Consider the following 19,488-nt stretch of genomic DNA (forward strand, 5'->3'; position numbering starts at 1 on the left):
AAAAAATTTATTTTTTTGCTTTAGTTTATCCTATATATGATGCTGATGGTGTAAGTTCAATTTACAAACGTAAATTACATTTCGCTAAGAAAAGGTTGTTTTCGTTCCGCTTAAAACGAGTTAAATTAATCCCTTCGTCTAAACTTAAACCCTTTTTACTGATATCGCTCTATCTCGCAATTGTAGTTCCTCACAAACTACACTGTTGAAAAGATGACATTAGCGAAAGACGCGCGACGCGTTTGAGTAGGCTCATTTTGGTTTCTTCATCATTATTATGGAGTTTTCCTCTGTAATTTCACAAATCGAAACATGCCTTAATCAACATCTCCGTCTTTCGACTGAAAAAGTCAACTACCATTCTGTCATGGAAAATTGGTCTGAAATGGTACATCAATTAAAGAATCTTCAAAATCTAATATCGGAGCATACACTAAGCCAAGAGTTGAGCTCCCAAATCGAAAGTCTAATTGAAGAGGATCATGCCTTGGAGGGACAAATTGAAAGCAGTATGAAGGAATTGACATCAATCTATGATACCACCCTTCCTCAAAACAACAATCTAAAGATTCGAAGGAAAGTTGACGCTAATACACTTCTCGAATACGGTCGGCGATTATCTAAATTTTCTTCGGCACCACCTGGATATAATCCAGAAACAGGTCAGGATGCCAAAGCACCTGTCCATTATCCTTGGCCATCAGAAGATCAAATGCGAAAGACAAGTTTATTCCAATATTCTACAAATCTAATAGCTCATCCATCTGCTAATGCTTCTCAAATACTCAATGAGTTGGAAGAGACTTCTGCTCCAAGCAAAGAAGATACCGATGCTACTACTTCTCCAAGCAAGAAAGCCAAGCATGCGGTTGATTATACAATGTCTCCTACGTTTACGAATGCAACCGAACAAGCTGAAACACAAGGGGGAGAATCCATGCCTTCCAGTAAAGATATATTTGCAGACTTCGACTTGTTTGATCCAGAAATGGAGGAAGACAGCTAAAACTCTTTTCGTGAAAAGCCTTGTGTATATGAAAATACTATGAAATTTGATTATGATAGTTTGCAAAACCCAAATGAGTATATTAATACGTGAAAACAGTTAGAGGAATTTAAAAATGAATTAATGCGATTGCAACCATTTGACATAAATTTGTATCATTTTATCAATATGAAAAACCAAAATCTTTTTAATTCCTTTGGAAAAACTCCTCTTCGTTTCTATCTTTTCCAACAACTGGCATAACACTTTCTATAGGAGCAAATCCGAAAGATGTGTCTTTCTTCAGAACAAGCGTCGCTGAAGAATGAATCATATATCCTTTGATATATCCCTGGTCAATCAAAGATACACATATACATTCCACATCATCAATATCAAATGTCTGATCTTGTGTGCTAAGAAGCGCCGCTTCCAATAGGAACTGACCATTAACATGGGGTGTTTTTTGGGCATTTTGAAATGTCATGAAGAAGCTAAGTTTTTTTATTAGCAAAAGTTTTGAAGAACCACACTTACACTTTACGGAACAAGTTTCTCCAAATTACAATTTCACAACGATCGTGCAATGTCAAAAAAATCCCATGTTTTATGAACCAATTTCGCCTGGAGACATCTTCCAAAGAGAGATGAAAAGAATGAATATCACCTTTTTTCATGCTTACTATTAATGACTGGAACATCGGTATCAAACTGTATTTCTCTAGGTATTGCAACCTTGGTGATTTACCAAGGATGAGGCCACAAGTTGTTAAATAAATCAAGATTAGTCTATAACCAGTTAGCGCCATCAATAAAACTTAATAATTACCTCTTTTGCTTATAATACTCATCAGGGCAACTAAGAAAAGCGCTCTTCAAATGTGTTTCCGCTTGATGAATTTTATGCTGGAACAGATGACAGCGACCAAGATAATAGCGGAAAGTAACTATCTCTGCACTAGTAGCTTGGTTGATGGACACGCCAGAGGATAATACATTAGCTTGGATTGTTTGACAAAGTCGAATCTGCTTCAGACGAAAATATAGTTTATACAAAAGATTTGATATAGTGAATATTGCATCTTTTTTTGAAGGACTAACGTTAGGCTGTCGGTCACTCAAAATGATGTTGAACGTCCTCTGGACATTTCGAGAGGCCTCGCTTATAAAATTGCGTTCAAGGAATCCATTCGTATCTAAAACGCCAGAGTCCTGAGGGGATTCCCTATCTAATTGAATGGATAAATTTACATAAAATATCGACACTGATTTTATGATAGGCACTAGCCATGCTCCATCGAGGTGTGCAAAGCAGGTAGTCAGATTTCTAGTGAGAGTTAGTTTCAATCGAAACCTAGTTCCATTCAGATATTGAAAAAGTTACTTACACATAAACGGCTTGCAATGAAGACCAGCAAGATATAGGCTCTCCCAAAGCAGCTTTGTCCACAAATTCCAGATACGAAAGCACAGACTCCTTCCACCCTCGAATTTTTCCAAAATTTTTTTGTATTTCACTCTTGAGTTTATTTTTGCCTTTTGGGTCCTATATCATATAAGAAACACATTAGCTATAGTCAGCGCATGACTCATGTTACGGTACCTGTGGGAGTTTTGAAGACAATTTTGCATTCACTGCACTAGAGGTCGAAAATACGAAACATTGTGAAAACGCATTGGCATCTTTCTGCCGAATTGACTGATTCAATACATCCAAAAACTCATGAACCGACATTTTGCTAGCAGCGTTAACAAACATGAAAAAAAAAATTCAATACTTCTTAGTATCATATAAAAAGAGTGAAAAAGACTGCCACAGTCCGATTTCTGACTGCAATCTCCAACTCCAGTATTGTGTTGCTCAAGTACTATTCTTCAAAATACAACCCTTCGTTATGGGACGTAAAGTAACTTACGGAATTGTAATAAAATGTGGTAATTTTATATAATGAGATATACAGATACGCAAAGCGGAAAAAGGAAGAGCACTTGAGATGGAACTGCTACGTTTTGTAACTTTTGCAGTTTCTTGTCAAATTCCGTAGTTTAAGGATTTTTGCTGGTGTCTTTATGATTTGAATAAAATATGCGGCTATTTCTGGATTTATTGCTTTCTTTTCGATTCTTCGTTCTTCTGTATCTGCTTCCATCATGTTTGGCATTTCAATTGACGAACTTTGGTCCTAAAAATTATGCTCCTGACGAGCTTGTTGATACAACGGTGAACACTATTTCTCCGTCTTATGGTGCTGAACACGGATCTGACATTTTTAACTATGAATGTAAGTCACTGAATGATGTGAAGGCAAATGAGATGTCAGAGAAATATTACCTGTTGCAATTCTTTTTCTTCCTTAAAAATATATAGATCTTATTTGCTAATTCGTGGTTTTAGACTATGATAATCGATTTCATTTTTGCCGACCCGATTCGATTATTCAACAGCCTGAATCTCTTGGAAGCGTCTTATTTGGCGACCGTCTTTACAATTCTCCTTTGGAATTGAGAATGCTTAAGAACGCTTCTTGTGTCCCACTTTGCGCATCCAACATTTCTAAGTCAGATATTCAATTCTTGAAAGATTTGATTTCTCAGAACTATGTGGTTCATTGGAATATCGATAATCTCCCTATTGCTACTTATGCGGAATCTGTAGACTCTAATGAGTATTTGTTGACTCCTGGATTTCCACTAGGAAGAGTTACGGAAGAGGGTATAATCCTCTACAATCACTATAATATTACTATAGAATATCATACCAGCGCTGAAAATCAACATCGAGTTGTAGGTGCCTATTTAAAACCGGTGTCCCGCAAATCTAATTTTGAAAATGGCAATGCCGTATGCTCCACGTCTACTTCTTATGAAATACTACCTGAGCACGATGATTTAGACTTTGTCACCTCCTTTTCAGTAACTTGGAAGTATTCCGACACTCCTTGGGCTACTCGTTGGGACAAGTATATGCACGGGCCCTCCAACCAAGTTCGATGGATGTTTTTATTGTACTCTGGTATTTTTGACACCTTTTTGATTTTTATTGTTTGCCTCATTTTGTTCCGTACTTTAAACCGCGACATTAATAAATACAACAGCGCCTTTTTGGATCAAGAGGACGTTCAAGAAGACTTTGGTTGGAAATTGGTTCATGGTGATGTATTCCGTCCTCCTCGTAGACCCATGCTCTTTTCCATTCTTCTGGGTAACGGTGCTCAGTTATTATTCATGACCTCCGCTATCATCCTGTTGGCTATTTTCGGGTTCATTGCTCCCTCACGTCGTGGTAGCCTTGCGACAGCCGTAGTAGCTCTCTTTATTGTCTCTGGTTTCGTCTCAGGTTTTGTTTCTTCAATTTCTTACAAACTTATGCAAGGCATGTTGAGAAAGAGAAATCTTTTGTTGACCCCTTTTGTTGTTCCTGGATTCTTGTTAGCAGGGGCTCTGTTTTTCAACATAGTTTTCTCGGTTAAAAATTCGTCTTCAGCAGTGCCATTCACAAGCTGGCTGCTACTGATCGTGCTTTATTTAGTATTTACTGTACCTTTAAGCTTTGCGGGATCATTGATTGGATTCCGATCCAGAGAATTTGTTCCTCCTGTAAGAACAAACCAAATCCCTCGTCAGATTCCTACTCAAAGTATATGGATTTCCAGTGCATCGTCTGCCCTTATTGGTGGATCCATTCCTTTTGTCGCCATATTAATTGAGCTTTACTTTATTCTTGATAGCTTGTGGTTCCATCCCCTGTATTTCATGTTTGGCTTTTCATTCTTCTGTTTTGGTATTCTAATTACAACTTGTGTTATGGTATCAATCATCACAGTGTATATCCAACTATGTACCGAGAATTATAACTGGTGGTGGCGATCTTTCATTACACCTGGTTTTTGCGGTGTCTATGTTTTCGTATTTTCTATTATTTATTGGCTTAATAGAATCTCCTCGACTTCCTTTGCGACTACACTCCTATACTTTGGCTACAGTCTAATGATTTCTGTTCTAGTCTTCTTTTTGTGTGGTTCTGTGGGTTTCTTTGGCTCTTTTCTCTTTGTAAACAGAATTTATGGTTCCATTAAAATAGACTAACGAATTGGACAGTTTAACAACTGAATATTTATTAATATATGATGTTAATGACGGCAAACTTGATTTTGTATATAGAATGAAACATTAAAATTGAATATTTTTTTCTGAATTCCTTTATCAATATCTCAACCACAAGCTCCACTTTCAGTGAAGAGGTTTTATGAATGTATTTCGTTGTTAATGTAATCTCAGCAAGCCAAGAGTTGATTCAAGACACATAATTGTTCTTGATATTGGATGATTTATGGAAAACAACTTTCAAGAGATTTTTACATTAGAGAATTAACGTGCTTTATAAAGATTTAAAGCAAACATTTAATAAAATGGCTTATAATAAAATGAAGGCACCCAACGAGGCCATCATTGGTATTGAACTTAGGTGTGCGATTTCTGTTTATCCAAAGCAAAGTACCTTGCAGGCAAATTTCCCTACACTGTTTCACCTCCTCCTCCTTCTCATTACCTTTTTTTTTTATCGTTTGAAAAATTTAATAACATAAAATCTCTTTAAATTAAAAACACAAAAATTTGATTGCCATCTAAATAAATTTTGCAAGCATGTCTTCGCCAGCAAGTGAACAGCTTCTTCGAAAGCAATTGAAGGTATGGTTTTTTGTTAAGTTTTTAGAAACTATTAAGGTTACTTTTTACCTTATGAAATAGTTCTGTCGTTTGAGATGAAACTAGTCTGGCTAACGTTTGTTAGGAAATCCAAAAAAAATCCTCCCCAAGGCTTTAGTGTAGGATTGATAGATGATAGATCCATTTATGAATGGGAAGTTATGATCATCGGCCCTGATGAAACTCTTTATGAGGGTGGTTTCTTCCATGCAACCTTGACATTCCCCCAAGTATGTTTTTTCAAGTTGACGATTGAACTTAAGGACACATGAAAGCAGTTTCAAAGTTTGCTAACCATTTTGTTTAGGATTATCCTCTAATGCCACCAAAAATGAAAGTATGTTCAATTCTATGAATGATCACACTTGTTGAATTCGCTATTGCTGATACTACAGTGCTAGAAAACTTTTGTAGCATAAATACTAACTACTTGTTTAGTTCACGACTGAAATTTGGCATCCAAATGTGCATCCTAATGGCGAAGTCTGCATTTCCATTCTCCATCCTCCCGGTGATGATAAATTTGGTTATGAAGATGCTGGTGAGCGTTGGTTACCTGTCCATTCGCCTGAAACCATATTGATCAGTGTGATTTCTATGCTATCATCACCAAATGATGAATCACCAGCCAATATTGATGCGGCCAAAGAATTCCGCGAAAGCCGTATGTGCAAATCATGCCGAAAAGTCTGAATTTTCTGTACTAACCACTCTTTACAGCTCAAGAATTCAAAAAACGAGTAAGACGTCTTGTTCGACGATCTACCGAAATGATGTAAAAATATATATGAACTGCCATAGAAAAATGAATCTTTTAGTTTTTTTTCTCCTTAATAAACAGGCGAAAGTCATTCAACAGGTGGGGTAATATTACCTTTATTAGCTCCAGAGCGCTTATACATTCTTCGATACGTTTTCGGTGTGTTTACTATTTGAATTGAAAATGGTGTAAATTCCTATAAGTTCCAACTATTCTCCTGAAGCATTGTCTTCATTGGAGTTTAAATCAAAGATTGCCTACCTCGGTGGGTATGAACAAATTTGACACATTCTGTTGCTGCCCTCATTATAGCAACCATTTGGCTTTGTGCAAGGCATTAGGTGTCTTTCACTATACACGCATTGCCGTTAGAGTATTACCTTATGGACGATTTTGACACCCATTCGCTTTGGGATCTTCAATTACAGCTTCCGCGTATTACATGATTCTCGCTTGCTTCAACAACTAAATTCATAAATTGGTGTAAGAGTTATACTGAGCAGCTTTAAGTATAATTACATTACGAGCATCCAGTAAGTTTGTATACTTCCATACTTATTTACAAACGCAAACTACGATGACTTCAGTAATTCGTGAACATTGAGAGAACTCCTTTAAAGTAGTCATTCCTTTGCTGCTTTTGTTCTTTCGACTTATGATAGTATAGTATAGCAATCTATATTACCATGAACAGAGAGAATGGAGAAAATGTTCGGTATTGGAAAATACCCTAGTGGCTCCCTGTACCTATGCAGATAATAAATATTGCTTATAACTGTAGTAATGATTCCCTAAATTCCTTTCAAACCTGTCAATTAATTAAAACTTCTTTTTTGTTTACTAAGTAACGATGTCACCTGCTATACTGTGATGAAATATGCGATGGAAAAGCAACCTTAAAGGCAGTTTTCATTTAAGCAAAAACACACCTCATTCATTCAATTAATTTTTATAAGAAAGGAAACTATTTGGGAATTCATGGTTTGAATTCCTACATAGAATGCCCCTGGCTTTTGTAAACCCAGGAACTCCTCTAGAAGGCGCTTCTACCCAAGATTATGTTTACTGGAAGCAAAAGCGTGTTTTGGTAAGTTTGAGATCCAAATTCATCCAAGTGCCATGGTTACTAATACGTTCCTAGTCTTTAGGGACTGCTTGCTCTGTCGCTATTATTGTAAATAATTATGAGCATTACCAGAGTATTCAGCTTGATAACGGTGTCTCTGCTATAGCGTTTAATCGTAGAGATGCCGCGCTTGCTGTTGCATATTCGAAGTTTATAGCTGTGTATTTACCCGATGAACAATGGCATTGGAAGCATCATATAACGTACAAGGTGCCTGACGAAAGCTGTATTAAGAGCCTATCCTGGGGATACAATCTAGACCTTTTAGTTTGCACAAACGTAAACTTAAGCATCCTAAATTTTTCTGACGAGGAAGTCCGTGTACTGTGGTCCCTGGATTCAGCGTCGGGAATCCCTTTTGTTGGCTCAAGTTTATCACCTGATGCTTGTTACATTGCCTCCATCGAAAATGATAATCCTCTGGCTAAAGTCTGGCTAAGGTCGTCTCCTCAAGGAACCGTAACATCTTTATATGATTATAGTTATCTTCCTCATCCAGGACCTATAAGGTTTTTCTCATGGTCAAGACCGTTGCATCCAGATTCTAGTAGCTCCTTTCCTTTTTTTTGCACAATTGGTTTTGATCAGGTCCTGCGAATATGGCAAACTGGTAGTCGGTTTGGATCCCAGCTCATGCATCTTTCTTGCTTTTTAAGTTTGAAGGAATTCACTGAAGAAAACTCAGCACCCTTTTGTTTTTTCCTTGAAAGAGATGATTTTACTGCTGCTTTGGCTCATGCCATCAGTCGCTATTCAGGCAATTTGCCTGATGATCCTGTCCTTCCAAAGCTCGTCGCTCTGGCAAATTCCCATCCACAACTATTCTTCATTTTTTCTCATACAAAAGTACATGTGTTTTCTTTTCTCATGGATGAAAGTCACCTCACCACCGTGAACCTTGTTAGGAGTGTACCTGTTAAATTTCCTCGTAATGCATTACCGCCACGTGGATTTATTCAGGTGTATAGAACCATAAAAGAAGAAATATACGATTATAAATTTCTCATTCATTTTCAGGATCATGCCAATGAGTATGCATTTAAATTATCAGATATATTTTCAGATGAGGAGTTTGCGTTAGTTACGACTCAAATGTTCTATGGGCATAACGTTCCTATAAAGGCGTTAGTGAGAACATCAAACGGTCATGGAATTGCTTCTTGTGATAACCAACGCGTTTGCATGTTTCAATCGTATATCTCTTGCGATAGTCGTAGCTCATTAGTTCAACGGTCTAAACTCCGTTTACAGGAAAATGACTTTGTTTTACCATTACATGCTGGAGAATATGCAGCAGTTATTAATAACTCTACTATAAAGCTCTGGCATTGTGATAATGCCTTCGCTCCTTTATTACTTTGTTCCTGTAGCAAAGTCCCTAACAGCGAAATCATTACATTTTTTATTTTGCCTGTACAAAAAAACCGTATTTCCGTGCTATGTGCATTAACAAAAGGTGGTCATGCTTGGTTTTATAATGTACTACTAGAAGCCTCTCAAAGCTCGAAACTCGAGTTTTTGGATCGAGTAGCTTTTGCTCCTAAAATCAATACTGCTTCGGCGGTAGACGTTATGGGATGGTCCTCAACCTTAAGTCTCAGCAGTTTAGAGTCATTCGAACGAGAAGTTTTTGTATCAATTTCTGATGATGGCCTACTTCAGACGTGGATTGCGAAAGTTATAGAGCCCTTCAAAGCAAGTATTTCAGAGTTCTCTAGACTACAGACGAACATCAAATCCTCAAGCATGGTTAAGGGATCAACTTCGAGGAAAGTAGCAGTTGTTTCAGATAATCGGCTTCGCTTGTCTATTTATGATACGAGAAGCTCACTGTTTACTTCTAATGAAGAGTTTACCAATGTCTTTAATGATTATGGGCCGATCATTGATTTAGATTGGACTTCGACACCGAATTCTCATTCCATCCTTGCAGTAGGCTTTCAACATGAAGTTATATTACTATGTCAAAATCGTCGATCTTATATTAGCGATGCTCCTTGCTGGGTACCTATTCGACGTTATAGTTTGAGTATGTATACGAACATGCTTATTAGTGATTCTTCGTGGCTAGATAATGGTACCTTGGTCACCGCTGCTGGAAATAACCTATTCTTTTTCAAAAACAAGATCCCGAATAATAAATCTTTACTGTTTCCTGCTTCTCTTAAGCGATCGGCAAATAATATCTTCGATCTTGCTTATCAACTGAATGGTATTTTACCAGTATTTCACCCGCAGTTTTTACAGCAACTTTTGCTAAAAAACCAAGAGTTCTTGATTAGAAAAATTCTTCTTCTTTTCTATATTTGTTTAAAAAATGATTACCCTATGCACTTTTTGTTGAATATGGACTGCTCTGATTTTTACGAACATAATGACGAAAAATTAATGGAAAAATTCTTTGAAGTATTAACGACGTATGCTAACGAAATTCCAGTTGAGGCAGACTCTTTTGGAGAGAAGCCGTCTGTTTCCGAGGATGTTACTACCTATATGAACGCTTTTATGACACATCTATGCTTACTTTTAAAAAATAAAAAGGTAGGAACTTTAACTCGGTCCTCACAGTTTTACCTACTCAATGTTATCGAGGCGTTTGACAAAGCGTATCATCTACGAGAGTCATTAGATCTGAATGGTAGAAGATTCTGTATTATGCTTAACCAATATGTATTAAACAAATATCAACGCCGGTCTAATCGTTTACCTACTCGTGATATTCTTTGGGGATTTTATAGTACCAACAAAAGTGTGTTGCTTGACTACACAGTAAAGGTTCATGGAAAAACCTTGCTATGGCCGGTTGTAGAGGAGTACGGTTTACCATTCTGGTTAAATCAACAAGCATTAATAAATGTGTTTGGGGAATTATCCAGAAACCATTATATCAACAACGGTGAACGTGATCCCGAGAAAGTCAGTTTATACCATGTAGCGCTTGGGAAGGTGGCAGTTCTACGAAGCCTTTGGAGCTTGGCTAGCTGGCATAAAGAATCAGGACCTACTGTTAAATTCCTTTCAAATGACTTTACACAGAAGCGATGGAAGGTAGCAGCATCTAAGAATGCGTTTGCACTTTTAAGTAAACATCGTTACTTCTACGCGGCAGCATTTTTCCTTTTAGCAGACAGTCCTTATGATGCGGCTAAAGTTTGCATTCGTAATTTGCGATGTTTATCACTAGCTGTGGCTGTTGTCCGAGTATATGAAGGAGATGGTAAAACTTGCTTAAAACGGATTATCGAAGAGTTTGTCTTGCCATCAGCAGCATATCATAACGATCGTTGGCTTACAAACTGGGGTTTTGCGATGATAAATGAGAAGATGAAATCGGTACAAAGTCTGCTAGTCCCAGTACGATCTCTTATTGAAGTTGACAACGATCTGATCGAATCATTTGGAATAATAGGCGACTACCCCTTAGAGACAGAGACTACTGAAGAGAATCATGACAAAACCAAGAATGAATATACATCAGATGATCCTGCATTAATTCTACTATACGATTTTCTGAGAAGTGACTTATTAAGAAAAGACCAAATTCTGGAATATCGCTTTGTTCTCAATAGCGCTCGAGTCTATAATGAGATGGGCTGCGACCTAATTGCTCTTGACTTGTTACGAAATTGGAAATTTGAATTTCCGTCAAGTCTTCCTGCTCTAAAATCAGCAAAGGAAGAAGCTACCGGGAAAGAAGAACCTTACGCAGTTCTTTCAGAAAATAAAAACACCACCATTATGGGCCAAGAGATTAAACCAGCGCCAACAGAAATACCAGAATTCGATGAATCGTTCTTCTTTTAATATAACCTTTTCATTACTCTGGAACCTAATTAATATCTGTTAATTCAAAACAGAGTTTATATTTATCTATTCCTTAAAGCTACGCCTTCCTAATAAACAGTTATTTCTACTGAGTACCATCATATGAGCAATTTTGCGCGCAAAAAAAATATCATTACTAAAAGTGCCGAAAAGACACCATCTAAGCAGAAGAAATCAAATAACAAATTCAACCATAGAGAAAGTGTAAAATTTTACTCGAGAACCCGCCCGAGTTCATCAAACAAACTATGGGATAAAAAAAAAATCAATTAAAAAAACAAGAATGACAATGCGAAAAAAACGGATAGAAGTGACTTATCCAAAGACCCATACGAAATCATACATAGCACATATAACGCTTAAAGAAACAAAAAAATAGAATTATTTTTATTTTTAAGCGCGTTCACCACGAAGACGACGGGCCAATTGCATATCCTTGGGTTGAATGGTAACACGCTTACCGTGAATGGCACACAAGTTCGTATCTTCAAAAAGAGAGACAAGGTAAGCTTCGACGGCTTCTTGAAGAGCACCAACAGCAGAGGATTGGAAACGCAAGTCGGTCTTGAAATCTTGGGCAATTTCACGAACCAAACGTTGGAAGGGAAGCTTACGGATCAACAATTCAGTGGACTTTTGGTAACGACGAATTTCACGAAGAGCAACGGTACCAGGACGATAACGATGAGGCTTCTTGACACCACCAGTTGCGGGAGCAGCCTTACGAGCAGCCTTGGAGGCAAGTTGTTTACGAGGGGCTTTACCACCAGTTGATTTACGTGCGGTTTGCTTAGTACGAGCCATTGTTTAAAATTGGATTACTTCGTATTGTTAAAAAGTTCCACTTGATGGTGGCAGATTCCTCCTTATATATGAACAGTAAATCCCAAAATTTGATCAACAACCCTAACCCCATAATAAGATTTGACGTAAAATGGTTGATGGCGAAAATCGCATCATATATATAGGGGACTGGCGCCCAACTTTATTCAGTGAGGATTCGGACTAGCGAACTTTAGCAAATATCTATATTTTACGCTAAATAATTTATTGATAAAATGTCCGGTCGCGGTAAAGGAGGAAAAGGATTAGGAAAGGGTGGTGCCAAGCGTCATCGTAAGATTCTGCGTGATAACATTCAAGGTATTACCAAGCCTGCTATTCGTCGTCTTGCCCGTCGTGGTGGTGTCAAGCGTATTTCTGCTTTGGTCTATGAAGAGACTCGTGCCGTCTTGAAGCTGTTCTTGGAAAGTGTCATTCGTGATGCCGTCACATACACCGAACACGCTAAGCGTAAGACTGTCACTTCCTTGGACGTTGTCTACTCTTTGAAGCGCCAAGGCCGTACCATTTACGGTTTCGGTGGCTAAATGCTGTATACCGATGTGGGTGTTATAGCATGCAAGTTGGATTTCCAGAGACATTCCATTTGTAATATAGGAGAAATTTATCTGTGCAGTGTAGATTCGCTTTGCTAGGAATAGCATCAAGGTATAATGGCCTTAAATCTAGTTATTCGACAGTTCTCGTAAATGTTGAATCTGTCGGGTATAGATGCTGCGCATGAAAATACAAAATGTCAGGATGTACTGCATAGAATTCGACAGCTTTTGCAGGATTTCTCTTACAGCATTCTTTGGATGGATCGCTCTTTGTGTATTTGTTTATTATGAGTTTCGCACGCTTTTGTTTATCATTGTATAGTATTTGCTAGAAAAATTGATTAATTGATGGAATTGAGTATTATGCACGAGTAGAGGTAGAATTTGTTGGTGATGAAAGTATCAGAAATTGTGTAGATTGTAATCAAAAGGATTTTCATTCGTGACAAAAGCATAGTTGTACTTATTTCATTGCATAGGAAACGATAGAAGTTTTTAGTGTCTGTGAAAGCAAAATAGTTTCCAAGTATATATGGTCGTTCTTTTTTATGTCATAAGAAACTGTTGATTTGTTTATATACTACTAAAGATAGGTTGACATAGGACAAAAGGGTTTACCCATTTTTGAATGCTACCAACCATAAGTGTTTATAGTTCCACGTAAATCAACTTTCAGAGACCCTTTGTAAGCTGTAACAGTGGAGATGACTCGTACATTCGGACGAAATACAAAAGCACTCATCCATATATTTTCAATTGAAATGACTTATAATAATATGATTAAAGCAATCCAGTTTGCGGTCCATACATAGTCGGCGATCTATGGGATTCGAAAATGACAAAACAACAATGAGAAGAGAGGATTGAAAGCTCTACGATCCCTGCTCCATTGGTAGCGAAGTAGAATGAGGAATTGGCTCAAAAGAAAAAGAAATTAAAGTTATGACGACTTTCCATTTGTGCGTTTCATTATTATTCAAGTTTTTTCGTTAGGGCAAACGACGGTCGCAAATTGACCAGCTTTAACTTTGAACTAGCGAAATCTTCCCCCACAAACCCCCTTTCGGAGTTTTACTTTGTAAGGTTCATAGCAACAAATAGACGTAGTAACATATGTTCAAAGCTCTTCACGTGTGCTAAACATGCAATTGGGTCGTCTGAATTTTCAGTTCGATGGAATTCAATTACAGGGACAAATTTTTACACAATCATGACATGTTACTTCAACGGGTAGCAACCGACTTCGGTAAAGTTCTCCCAAATCTAATGCCTTCTTTGTAGCAGCAATTGCATCGTATCTTTTCACCAATGGGTAAACCTTTGATTTCACGATGAAAAGTACTCGGACGATATCACCTCAGGCACATTTCATGGTGTTCTAATCGCATTCTTCTTTGCGTTTCTAGAGAATACTGAAGCATAACGCACTTCATTACATGATCTTTTTGCTTACTTATCTTTATGATTATTTGAAGGATAATCGGCAGTTTTCGCAAGGTAACATACGATTGGAATTCGCTAAGAAAGTCGGCGCCTCCAGTAAATTACACGGCCAATTATACTTATAGTTGACGTTCCTTTTATCTCATGTTTTTCGATACTCGTTTTGTATTGGACGAATTGGTATTAAAAGACGTCAGCCACTATGTTTTGTTGTTTCAATGATTTCGGCTTTCTAGATTCTTGTTGTGACGTCATCCATATATATATACATCTGGGAAGCTCTGCTTGTACGTTTTATGGACACTACAGAAAATTCACAATCAAGGCTGCCGTCAAATAACTCAAAGAATGAACCGTATGGTAGCGACTGGAGATTCCAGGAAACTCAATTGCCTTACAATCACCCTGTAAAGAACAATAAACAACCCGTACCAAGCATTTTTCCTAATGTTTTCTCAGATAACGATTTTGACCAACTTTCGACAAACGAAATGGATTTGAAGCGATTGGACCCGAATTCAAAAGAATCTATGGACGCTTCGGGATATCCCGATATGTCTTCTTGGGATTATATGATGAATGTCCCCATTCGTGTGTATAATGACGCTGATGGAATGGACCCTTTCACCCTTGACACCATACAAGACTCAACTATGGACATATCGCTTGATCCAATGTCTGCGGAGTATGCACAAGGAGGAAACTTTCCAAGTGCTCCGTCGTCATTGGGAAGTAATCCCCCGTTTGTTACAACTCCTTCGAATGGATCAAACGAAAACAATTCTCTCCCAAATAGCAATGACCTAGATATCCCTTTGTCTCCACCTGCAAATGCTGATTTCAATACAGCACCTCCTAACATCTCCATTCCTCCTCCTCTTACTCCTTCACTTCCTGCCGTCAACGAATCCTCCTCCTTTTCGAACAATAAGCTACAACTTCCGAGCCAAGTTCTTCCCGATGGGACTGGCTCAATCCCTGAAGTTAATGCCAATCCATTCGATTTGAATTCCCCTACTCTAGAAACTGATTTGCTTCCCCCCGACCGAATCGCACAAGGTTATTCTAAAAAAGAATCGTCTTTGCAACCTCCTCCAATGCCGCCCCCTATTCAATCACAAAATCAGCAGCAACTGAAACAGGAGCAAACTGCTCCTCCTCTGGTTTCCTCAACCGAGAAAAATTCCTCCACGATGCCTGTTAAGCAAGAATTCGGCTTTTCTCCGCAAAAATATCCTGAACAAGTTCAACCCAACTTATCACAAGCTTTCCAAATGTATACCATGAATAATGATCTTCCTAAACAGTCTAACATGCCTATGGATGGCGAAACCATTCCCGAATATAACAATTATCCTGTGCCTGACACCTCTTTGGATTATCCCACTGTTCAGCGTTCACAGGCATTAGCTGAAGCTGCAGACTCTTTATTACCTCCAAATCCTTCCGTAAATAAAGATTATGGTTCAGAGGCTTTGGATGGTGTTCCTGATATTCTTCCTTCTCAAATGGAGACCTCCCAATTCCAGTCGGAATCACTACAATCTCAACCGAATCATACGTTCCCTAGTCCCGCTAATACTTCCTATCGTCCTAAACGCCCCTCACTTGTCCTTGGTTCCATGAATTCCCTTTCTCCTACCCAGCCGCCTGTTGTCGTTCCTTCCAATACCACTCTTAGCCCGTCCCCTCCGTCTACATCTCCCATTAAAAATACAGTTGCTAATAGTGGATTTACTCCATATGACGCTGCAAAATCGCAGGTCTCTGCACAAGCTTCTGTAGCCGAACCACCACAAGCTCAACCTTTACCCAGGGCGTCGCCCAGCGAAAAGAAGGAAGATTATCCCGTGGCAGCTGTTAGTGGGGAGAAGAACTCTATTCCTGTTGATACTACTCCAACCCCAAGTTTAACTACATCGGCAGGAACACAACGTAAACGGAGGAAATTTAAATTTGGTAAACAAGCAGGACCAGTACGTTGTACATTACCGAATCGCACTACTGGTGAAACCTGTAATACTGTGTTTTCTCGAACTTATGATCTGATTCGTCATCAAGATACTATTCATGCTAAAACTCGCCCTGTTTTCCGTTGTGAAATTTGTGGAGATCAGAGGCATTTCAGCCGACACGATGCTCTTGTTCGACATTTACGAGTAAAACACGGTAGATAAAAGAACAATCCATAATTGTGCTTTTACAGAAAAAAAGGATCAGTTCTTTCAAATTGGGGAAAAAAAAATTTTTTATTATCTTACGCCAAGTTATGAGAAAATCTTTGTAATTTTTTGTTGACGATTCTTGAACATGTCTACAACAATTTGAGGTTTTCGGTTTACGTTTTTTTCGTTCATGTATATTTAATAATTCTCTGTTTCTTTTCTTGGATTTTATCTTTTCTTGTTGATCTTGTCGTTTATTGTTTTCAATACTCTGTGTACCCGAATTCCTTTTGGTGTGAATTAATTCATTGGTTATTAATAATAATATTAAAGAAAAATAATGTTGAAATTTGATTTTGATAAGCTAAATTGTTACTAAAGCAAGGTTGAAACTTTTAAGGAAGCCGTAATTGTTGGAGTTGTTAACAGTGTACGCTTTATTTGTAGCAGTTGCTTGTAAGTGATACTTGCCTACGCAGAAACAAAAGAAAATCTTCCTTTTGCTAATAGAGTAGGGTAATTCTTCGTAGATTCGCTTTCTAACCAAACACTAGCTGTATCGTTCGTACAAACACGAATAGGAGTACCAACAAATGCGGGGGCTAAAAGACGGTAGTCAAATTGGCGAACCCTTTTACTCAACTCTGGGTATGAAAATCTAAAGAAATTAGCCATGGCTGTTATGAGCAACGGACCCGGAATTATAAGATTAGGATATTTTTCCACGGATGTTGTATATGGTCTATTCCAATGAATGAAATGAGCATTGAACATTAGAGATGAATATCGAAATACCATGATTTCCGTAGGAGTAAATGACCAAGACTTTTTCGAAGGATATTTGCTAGTAATCCTATTTTCATCAGTCAGGTAATCCTTGTTTGTATAGTACAAGGTACGATCTTCTTCTAAGCATAGATTCTGTTGTTGATCGTAAATTTTTCTTTCAACTAGAACCTGTGTAGGAAGGGGATTTAATGTCGGATCATAATCCTCTGCCATAGACACTTGTCTTTTCTTTTGACTTATCGGTTTCGTGTGTACGATTTCATGGCATTCAGCTTCCTGAAACAATCGAAGCGGTGCATGAAACTTCAGGACCCCATGCAGCCAAAGACGATGCTTATACCTCAGAGGCTTTCCGTATGGAGCATAAATGGTCTCGTAGCCGTCTGAATCCAAATTGGTTTCTGAGGAAGCACTGTTCAGGTAAACAAAATGCTGTGCAAGTTCAACAAATGACTGACTTTGTAAACCAGAAGAACTTTTAGGTTCTGGAAGTTTTCCTTGAAACAGGGCCTGTAATTTATGAATAGAACTAGGCGAAAGAAACTCTTTTAGTACAATCTTTCTGGAAGCCATAGTAACAGTAATGTATATTCGATGACAAAACAAGTTGTGAGACTCAATGTAAGAAGCAGAATAGTCAATATCTCTGTATATCGAGTTTTTAATTTATTTTTTAAGGAAAAAGCACTTCAAGAAACGGCGAAACTATTAGCCCAGATGGCCTTGTTCATGCTACTTCGTTTGCATTTCACTCTTGGAAGTTATACCAAAAATAAAGTCAGCCTTTCAAAATCAGATTTATTTCTTCAACTGCACAATTTCCTTCATCAATGTTTAGAAACCTCAGGATTCAAGGAATAGGGAAAGACTGAAGTTAGTAGCATAGCTTAGTAGTGATGTTTCCTTTCATCTTTGGGTTGATTTCATGAACTACCAAACAGACTTACCAGGAACGAAAGCGGCCGCTAAAGTCATTTTTTAGGCTTGAGCAGATGAAATTCGTTGATTTTTTGCTCGATTCTTTCCAACTGAATGAATCGCTTCATTTGAATCGTTTTGTTTATTAACGCAAATTCCTTCCTTGTACACCGGAATCCACTATGACTGAACAGAGCGAATGCTCAGCTTCATTATATCACTCACAATTTGGAAAACAATGAGTTTACATCTACCATGAATTATTTAGAGGGAAAAATCGATTTTAATGGTCAAATTCGTTGTGCAAAATACATGAATTATGGGATCTTAATGTCTGGTGTACGGTGAATGAATGTATCTCGGTGAAGCTGCTAACAATGCGTCTCTTATAGGTTGGAGCGTACATTGCAGGATGGTTTGCACAAGACTCGTACCTGAGCATCATAGTATTTTTTATTTTAGCTGCTGTCGTTGGAATCGTATGTATTTGAACTAGAAGAGCATAATTCTCTACTAACACGGTGTTTGTTCAGATATGCATTCCTGCATGGCCCATGTATAATCGAAAGCCTCTACAATTTCAAAAGGCCAAAAAGTGAATTATCAACTACTTACAGAGACCTCAACGGATTCTGGTATCTATTTTATTACGATCATGAATATCATTTTATTGGGCTCGATTGCTTGATTTTCTATGGCGCCATCATTTCACTTTCATTCACCCTATCATCCTTCTTTTGTTTGTTTCTTTTTGCTTTTGAAAAAGGAAACCGCTTTGTTGATCCACACTCATTGCATACCCACAAACTACGATCGCATTCAGGCTTCCTTTTTGACGGTTCTTCTGTCCGGACCGAACAGCTTTTTCCAAAAACCATAAGAGAATTACATTTCTTGCAAATTGTTCTCTTTATATTTGGGTGTAACCGTAGGACAGATTTTTGAGATACCTGCTTCGCTGTGGAGATATAGTGTCGAGAAAATTTTGCTTGTTCAGTATGCTGGAGCAAGTAATGTGCTGCTTGGTATAAATAAGATATTCGACAATGCTGATCTTGTTGTTTCGAACTCATTGTGTCTTCTATATAGGTCGCTTTATACCACTAATTCTCGCTCCTTATCCGGTTGTCTCTGCGAATGTGCCTGGTGTCCACCGCTAATGGTTCAACTTATTGGAGCAGAGATTCTTGTGAAAGACAAAAAAATAAATAAACAATAAACAAAACAAGGTACATTCGTTTATGATATGAAGACGCTCATGAATTTGTTCTTAATAAACCAAACTATTCATATAAGGAAAAATTCATTTTTTAGGAACTAGAGCGTTTAGCGGTAACAGCCATTTAACCCTAAGCTACAATGTGCTAAGTATAAATAGTAAATTTCAA

General features: G+C 37.9%; 11 protein-coding genes across 11 annotated transcripts; 7 read left to right on the top strand and 4 right to left on the bottom strand.

Annotated features, from left to right (window-relative positions):
- The first annotated feature begins 152 nt into the window (after positions 1 to 152).
- On the top strand, positions 153 to 1,859 carry SPOG_03004 (mediator complex subunit Pmc4). The gene has a single exon (XM_013165665.1). The coding sequence runs from the start codon at positions 278 to 280 to the stop codon at positions 1,004 to 1,006; it is 729 nt and encodes a 242-aa protein (XP_013021119.1). The 5' UTR covers positions 153 to 277; the 3' UTR covers positions 1,007 to 1,859.
- Positions 1,101 to 2,840, bottom strand: SPOG_03003 (nuclear pore associated protein Thp1-Sac3 complex subunit). Its single transcript, XM_013165664.1, has 6 exons — positions 2,764 to 2,840; positions 2,589 to 2,724; positions 2,374 to 2,531; positions 1,815 to 2,312; positions 1,523 to 1,774; positions 1,101 to 1,479 (listed from the first exon to the last, which is right to left on the bottom strand). The coding sequence occupies exons 2-6, from the start codon at positions 2,718 to 2,720 to the stop codon at positions 1,194 to 1,196; spliced, it is 1,326 nt and encodes a 441-aa protein (XP_013021118.1). The 5' UTR covers positions 2,721 to 2,724; positions 2,764 to 2,840; the 3' UTR covers positions 1,101 to 1,193.
- Positions 2,841 to 2,957: 117 nt separating this feature from the next.
- SPOG_03002 (EMP70 family protein) lies at positions 2,958 to 5,191 on the top strand. The gene is made up of 2 exons (XM_013165663.1): positions 2,958 to 3,267; positions 3,381 to 5,191. Exons 1-2 carry the CDS (start codon positions 3,072 to 3,074, stop codon positions 5,069 to 5,071), a joined length of 1,887 nt encoding a protein of 628 aa, XP_013021117.1. The 5' UTR covers positions 2,958 to 3,071; the 3' UTR covers positions 5,072 to 5,191.
- Positions 5,192 to 5,441: 250 nt separating this feature from the next.
- Positions 5,442 to 7,244, top strand: SPOG_03001 (ubiquitin conjugating enzyme Ubc15). Its single transcript, XM_013165662.1, has 5 exons — positions 5,442 to 5,674; positions 5,778 to 5,922; positions 6,000 to 6,029; positions 6,131 to 6,356; positions 6,413 to 7,244. Exons 2-5 carry the CDS (start codon positions 5,854 to 5,856, stop codon positions 6,469 to 6,471), a joined length of 384 nt encoding a protein of 127 aa, XP_013021116.1. The 5' UTR covers positions 5,442 to 5,674; positions 5,778 to 5,853; the 3' UTR covers positions 6,472 to 7,244.
- A 126-nt stretch (positions 7,245 to 7,370) lies between these two features.
- Positions 7,371 to 11,547, top strand: SPOG_03000 (RAVE complex subunit Rav1). Its single transcript, XM_013165661.1, has 2 exons — positions 7,371 to 7,539; positions 7,594 to 11,547. Exons 1-2 carry the CDS (start codon positions 7,453 to 7,455, stop codon positions 11,380 to 11,382), a joined length of 3,876 nt encoding a protein of 1,291 aa, XP_013021115.1. The 5' UTR covers positions 7,371 to 7,452; the 3' UTR covers positions 11,383 to 11,547.
- Positions 11,264 to 12,315, bottom strand: SPOG_02999 (histone H3 h3.1). The gene has a single exon (XM_013165660.1). It carries the CDS (start codon positions 12,205 to 12,207, stop codon positions 11,797 to 11,799), a length of 411 nt encoding a protein of 136 aa, XP_013021114.1. The 5' UTR covers positions 12,208 to 12,315; the 3' UTR covers positions 11,264 to 11,796.
- A 63-nt stretch (positions 12,316 to 12,378) lies between these two features.
- SPOG_02998 (histone H4 h4.2) lies at positions 12,379 to 13,166 on the top strand. The gene has a single exon (XM_013165659.1). It carries the CDS (start codon positions 12,462 to 12,464, stop codon positions 12,771 to 12,773), a length of 312 nt encoding a protein of 103 aa, XP_013021113.1. The 5' UTR covers positions 12,379 to 12,461; the 3' UTR covers positions 12,774 to 13,166.
- Positions 13,167 to 14,524: 1,358 nt separating this feature from the next.
- Positions 14,525 to 16,747, top strand: SPOG_02997 (transcription factor Rsv2; the record flags this gene model as incomplete). Its single annotated transcript, XM_013165658.1, has 1 exon — positions 14,525 to 16,747. The coding sequence occupies one exon, from the start codon at positions 14,525 to 14,527 to the stop codon at positions 16,403 to 16,405; it is 1,881 nt and encodes a 626-aa protein (XP_013021112.1). The 3' UTR covers positions 16,406 to 16,747.
- Positions 16,685 to 18,225, bottom strand: SPOG_02996 (3-hydroxyacyl-ACP dehydratase Htd2). The gene has a single exon (XM_013165657.1). The coding sequence runs from the start codon at positions 17,753 to 17,755 to the stop codon at positions 16,865 to 16,867; it is 891 nt and encodes a 296-aa protein (XP_013021111.1). The 5' UTR covers positions 17,756 to 18,225; the 3' UTR covers positions 16,685 to 16,864.
- Positions 18,226 to 18,292: 67 nt separating this feature from the next.
- SPOG_02995 (microsomal signal peptidase 12 kDa subunit) lies at positions 18,293 to 19,487 on the top strand. Its single transcript, XM_013165656.1, has 3 exons — positions 18,293 to 18,439; positions 18,493 to 18,579; positions 18,634 to 19,487. Exons 1-3 carry the CDS (start codon positions 18,356 to 18,358, stop codon positions 18,697 to 18,699), a joined length of 237 nt encoding a protein of 78 aa, XP_013021110.1. The 5' UTR covers positions 18,293 to 18,355; the 3' UTR covers positions 18,700 to 19,487.
- SPOG_02994 (RNase P subunit Rpr2) lies at positions 18,732 to 19,405 on the bottom strand. The gene has a single exon (XM_013165655.1). It carries the CDS (start codon positions 19,171 to 19,173, stop codon positions 18,793 to 18,795), a length of 381 nt encoding a protein of 126 aa, XP_013021109.1. The 5' UTR covers positions 19,174 to 19,405; the 3' UTR covers positions 18,732 to 18,792.
- Position 19,488: the final 1 nt, after the last annotated feature.

This window comes from Schizosaccharomyces cryophilus (genome assembly GCF_000004155.1).
Source record: "Schizosaccharomyces cryophilus OY26 unplaced genomic scaffold supercont4.1, whole genome shotgun sequence".
Taxonomy (NCBI): Eukaryota; Fungi; Ascomycota; class Schizosaccharomycetes; order Schizosaccharomycetales; family Schizosaccharomycetaceae; genus Schizosaccharomyces; species Schizosaccharomyces cryophilus.

Bases quoted from the DNA above. Each gene is read 5' to 3' on its own strand.
- SPOG_03001 (XM_013165662.1), top strand. From the start codon at position 5,854: ATGATCATCGGCCCTGATGAAACTCTTTATGAGGGTGGTTTCTTCCAT. The intron at 5,923-5,999 runs GTATGTTTTTTC...CATTTTGTTTAG, and splicing joins CAACCTTGACATTCCCCCAA to GATTATCCTCTAATGCCACC. The intron at 6,357-6,412 runs GTATGTGCAAAT...CACTCTTTACAG, and splicing joins CAAAGAATTCCGCGAAAGCC to CTCAAGAATTCAAAAAACGA.
- SPOG_02995 (XM_013165656.1), top strand. From the start codon at position 18,356: ATGAATTATTTAGAGGGAAAAATCGATTTTAATGGTCAAATTCGTTGT. The intron at 18,440-18,492 runs GTACGGTGAATG...CGTCTCTTATAG, and splicing joins ATGGGATCTTAATGTCTGGT to GTTGGAGCGTACATTGCAGG. The intron at 18,580-18,633 runs GTATGTATTTGA...GTGTTTGTTCAG, and splicing joins TAGCTGCTGTCGTTGGAATC to ATATGCATTCCTGCATGGCC.
- SPOG_03004 (XM_013165665.1), top strand. From the start codon at position 278: ATGGAGTTTTCCTCTGTAATTTCACAAATCGAAACATGCCTTAATCAA.
- SPOG_03002 (XM_013165663.1), top strand. From the start codon at position 3,072: ATGCGGCTATTTCTGGATTTATTGCTTTCTTTTCGATTCTTCGTTCTT. The intron at 3,268-3,380 runs GTAAGTCACTGA...TCGTGGTTTTAG, and splicing joins TGACATTTTTAACTATGAAT to ACTATGATAATCGATTTCAT.
- SPOG_03003 (XM_013165664.1), bottom strand. From the start codon at position 2,720: ATGTCGGTTCATGAGTTTTTGGATGTATTGAATCAGTCAATTCGGCAG. The intron at 2,532-2,588 runs GTACCGTAACAT...TATATGATATAG, and splicing joins TGTCTTCAAAACTCCCACAG to GACCCAAAAGGCAAAAATAA. The intron at 2,313-2,373 runs GTAAGTAACTTT...AACTCTCACTAG, and splicing joins TCATTGCAAGCCGTTTATGT to AAATCTGACTACCTGCTTTG.
- SPOG_02994 (XM_013165655.1), bottom strand. From the start codon at position 19,173: ATGAGTTCGAAACAACAAGATCAGCATTGTCGAATATCTTATTTATAC.
- SPOG_03000 (XM_013165661.1), top strand. From the start codon at position 7,453: ATGCCCCTGGCTTTTGTAAACCCAGGAACTCCTCTAGAAGGCGCTTCT. The intron at 7,540-7,593 runs GTAAGTTTGAGA...ATACGTTCCTAG, and splicing joins GGAAGCAAAAGCGTGTTTTG to TCTTTAGGGACTGCTTGCTC.
- SPOG_02999 (XM_013165660.1), bottom strand. From the start codon at position 12,207: ATGGCTCGTACTAAGCAAACCGCACGTAAATCAACTGGTGGTAAAGCC.
- SPOG_02996 (XM_013165657.1), bottom strand. From the start codon at position 17,755: ATGGCTTCCAGAAAGATTGTACTAAAAGAGTTTCTTTCGCCTAGTTCT.
- SPOG_02998 (XM_013165659.1), top strand. From the start codon at position 12,462: ATGTCCGGTCGCGGTAAAGGAGGAAAAGGATTAGGAAAGGGTGGTGCC.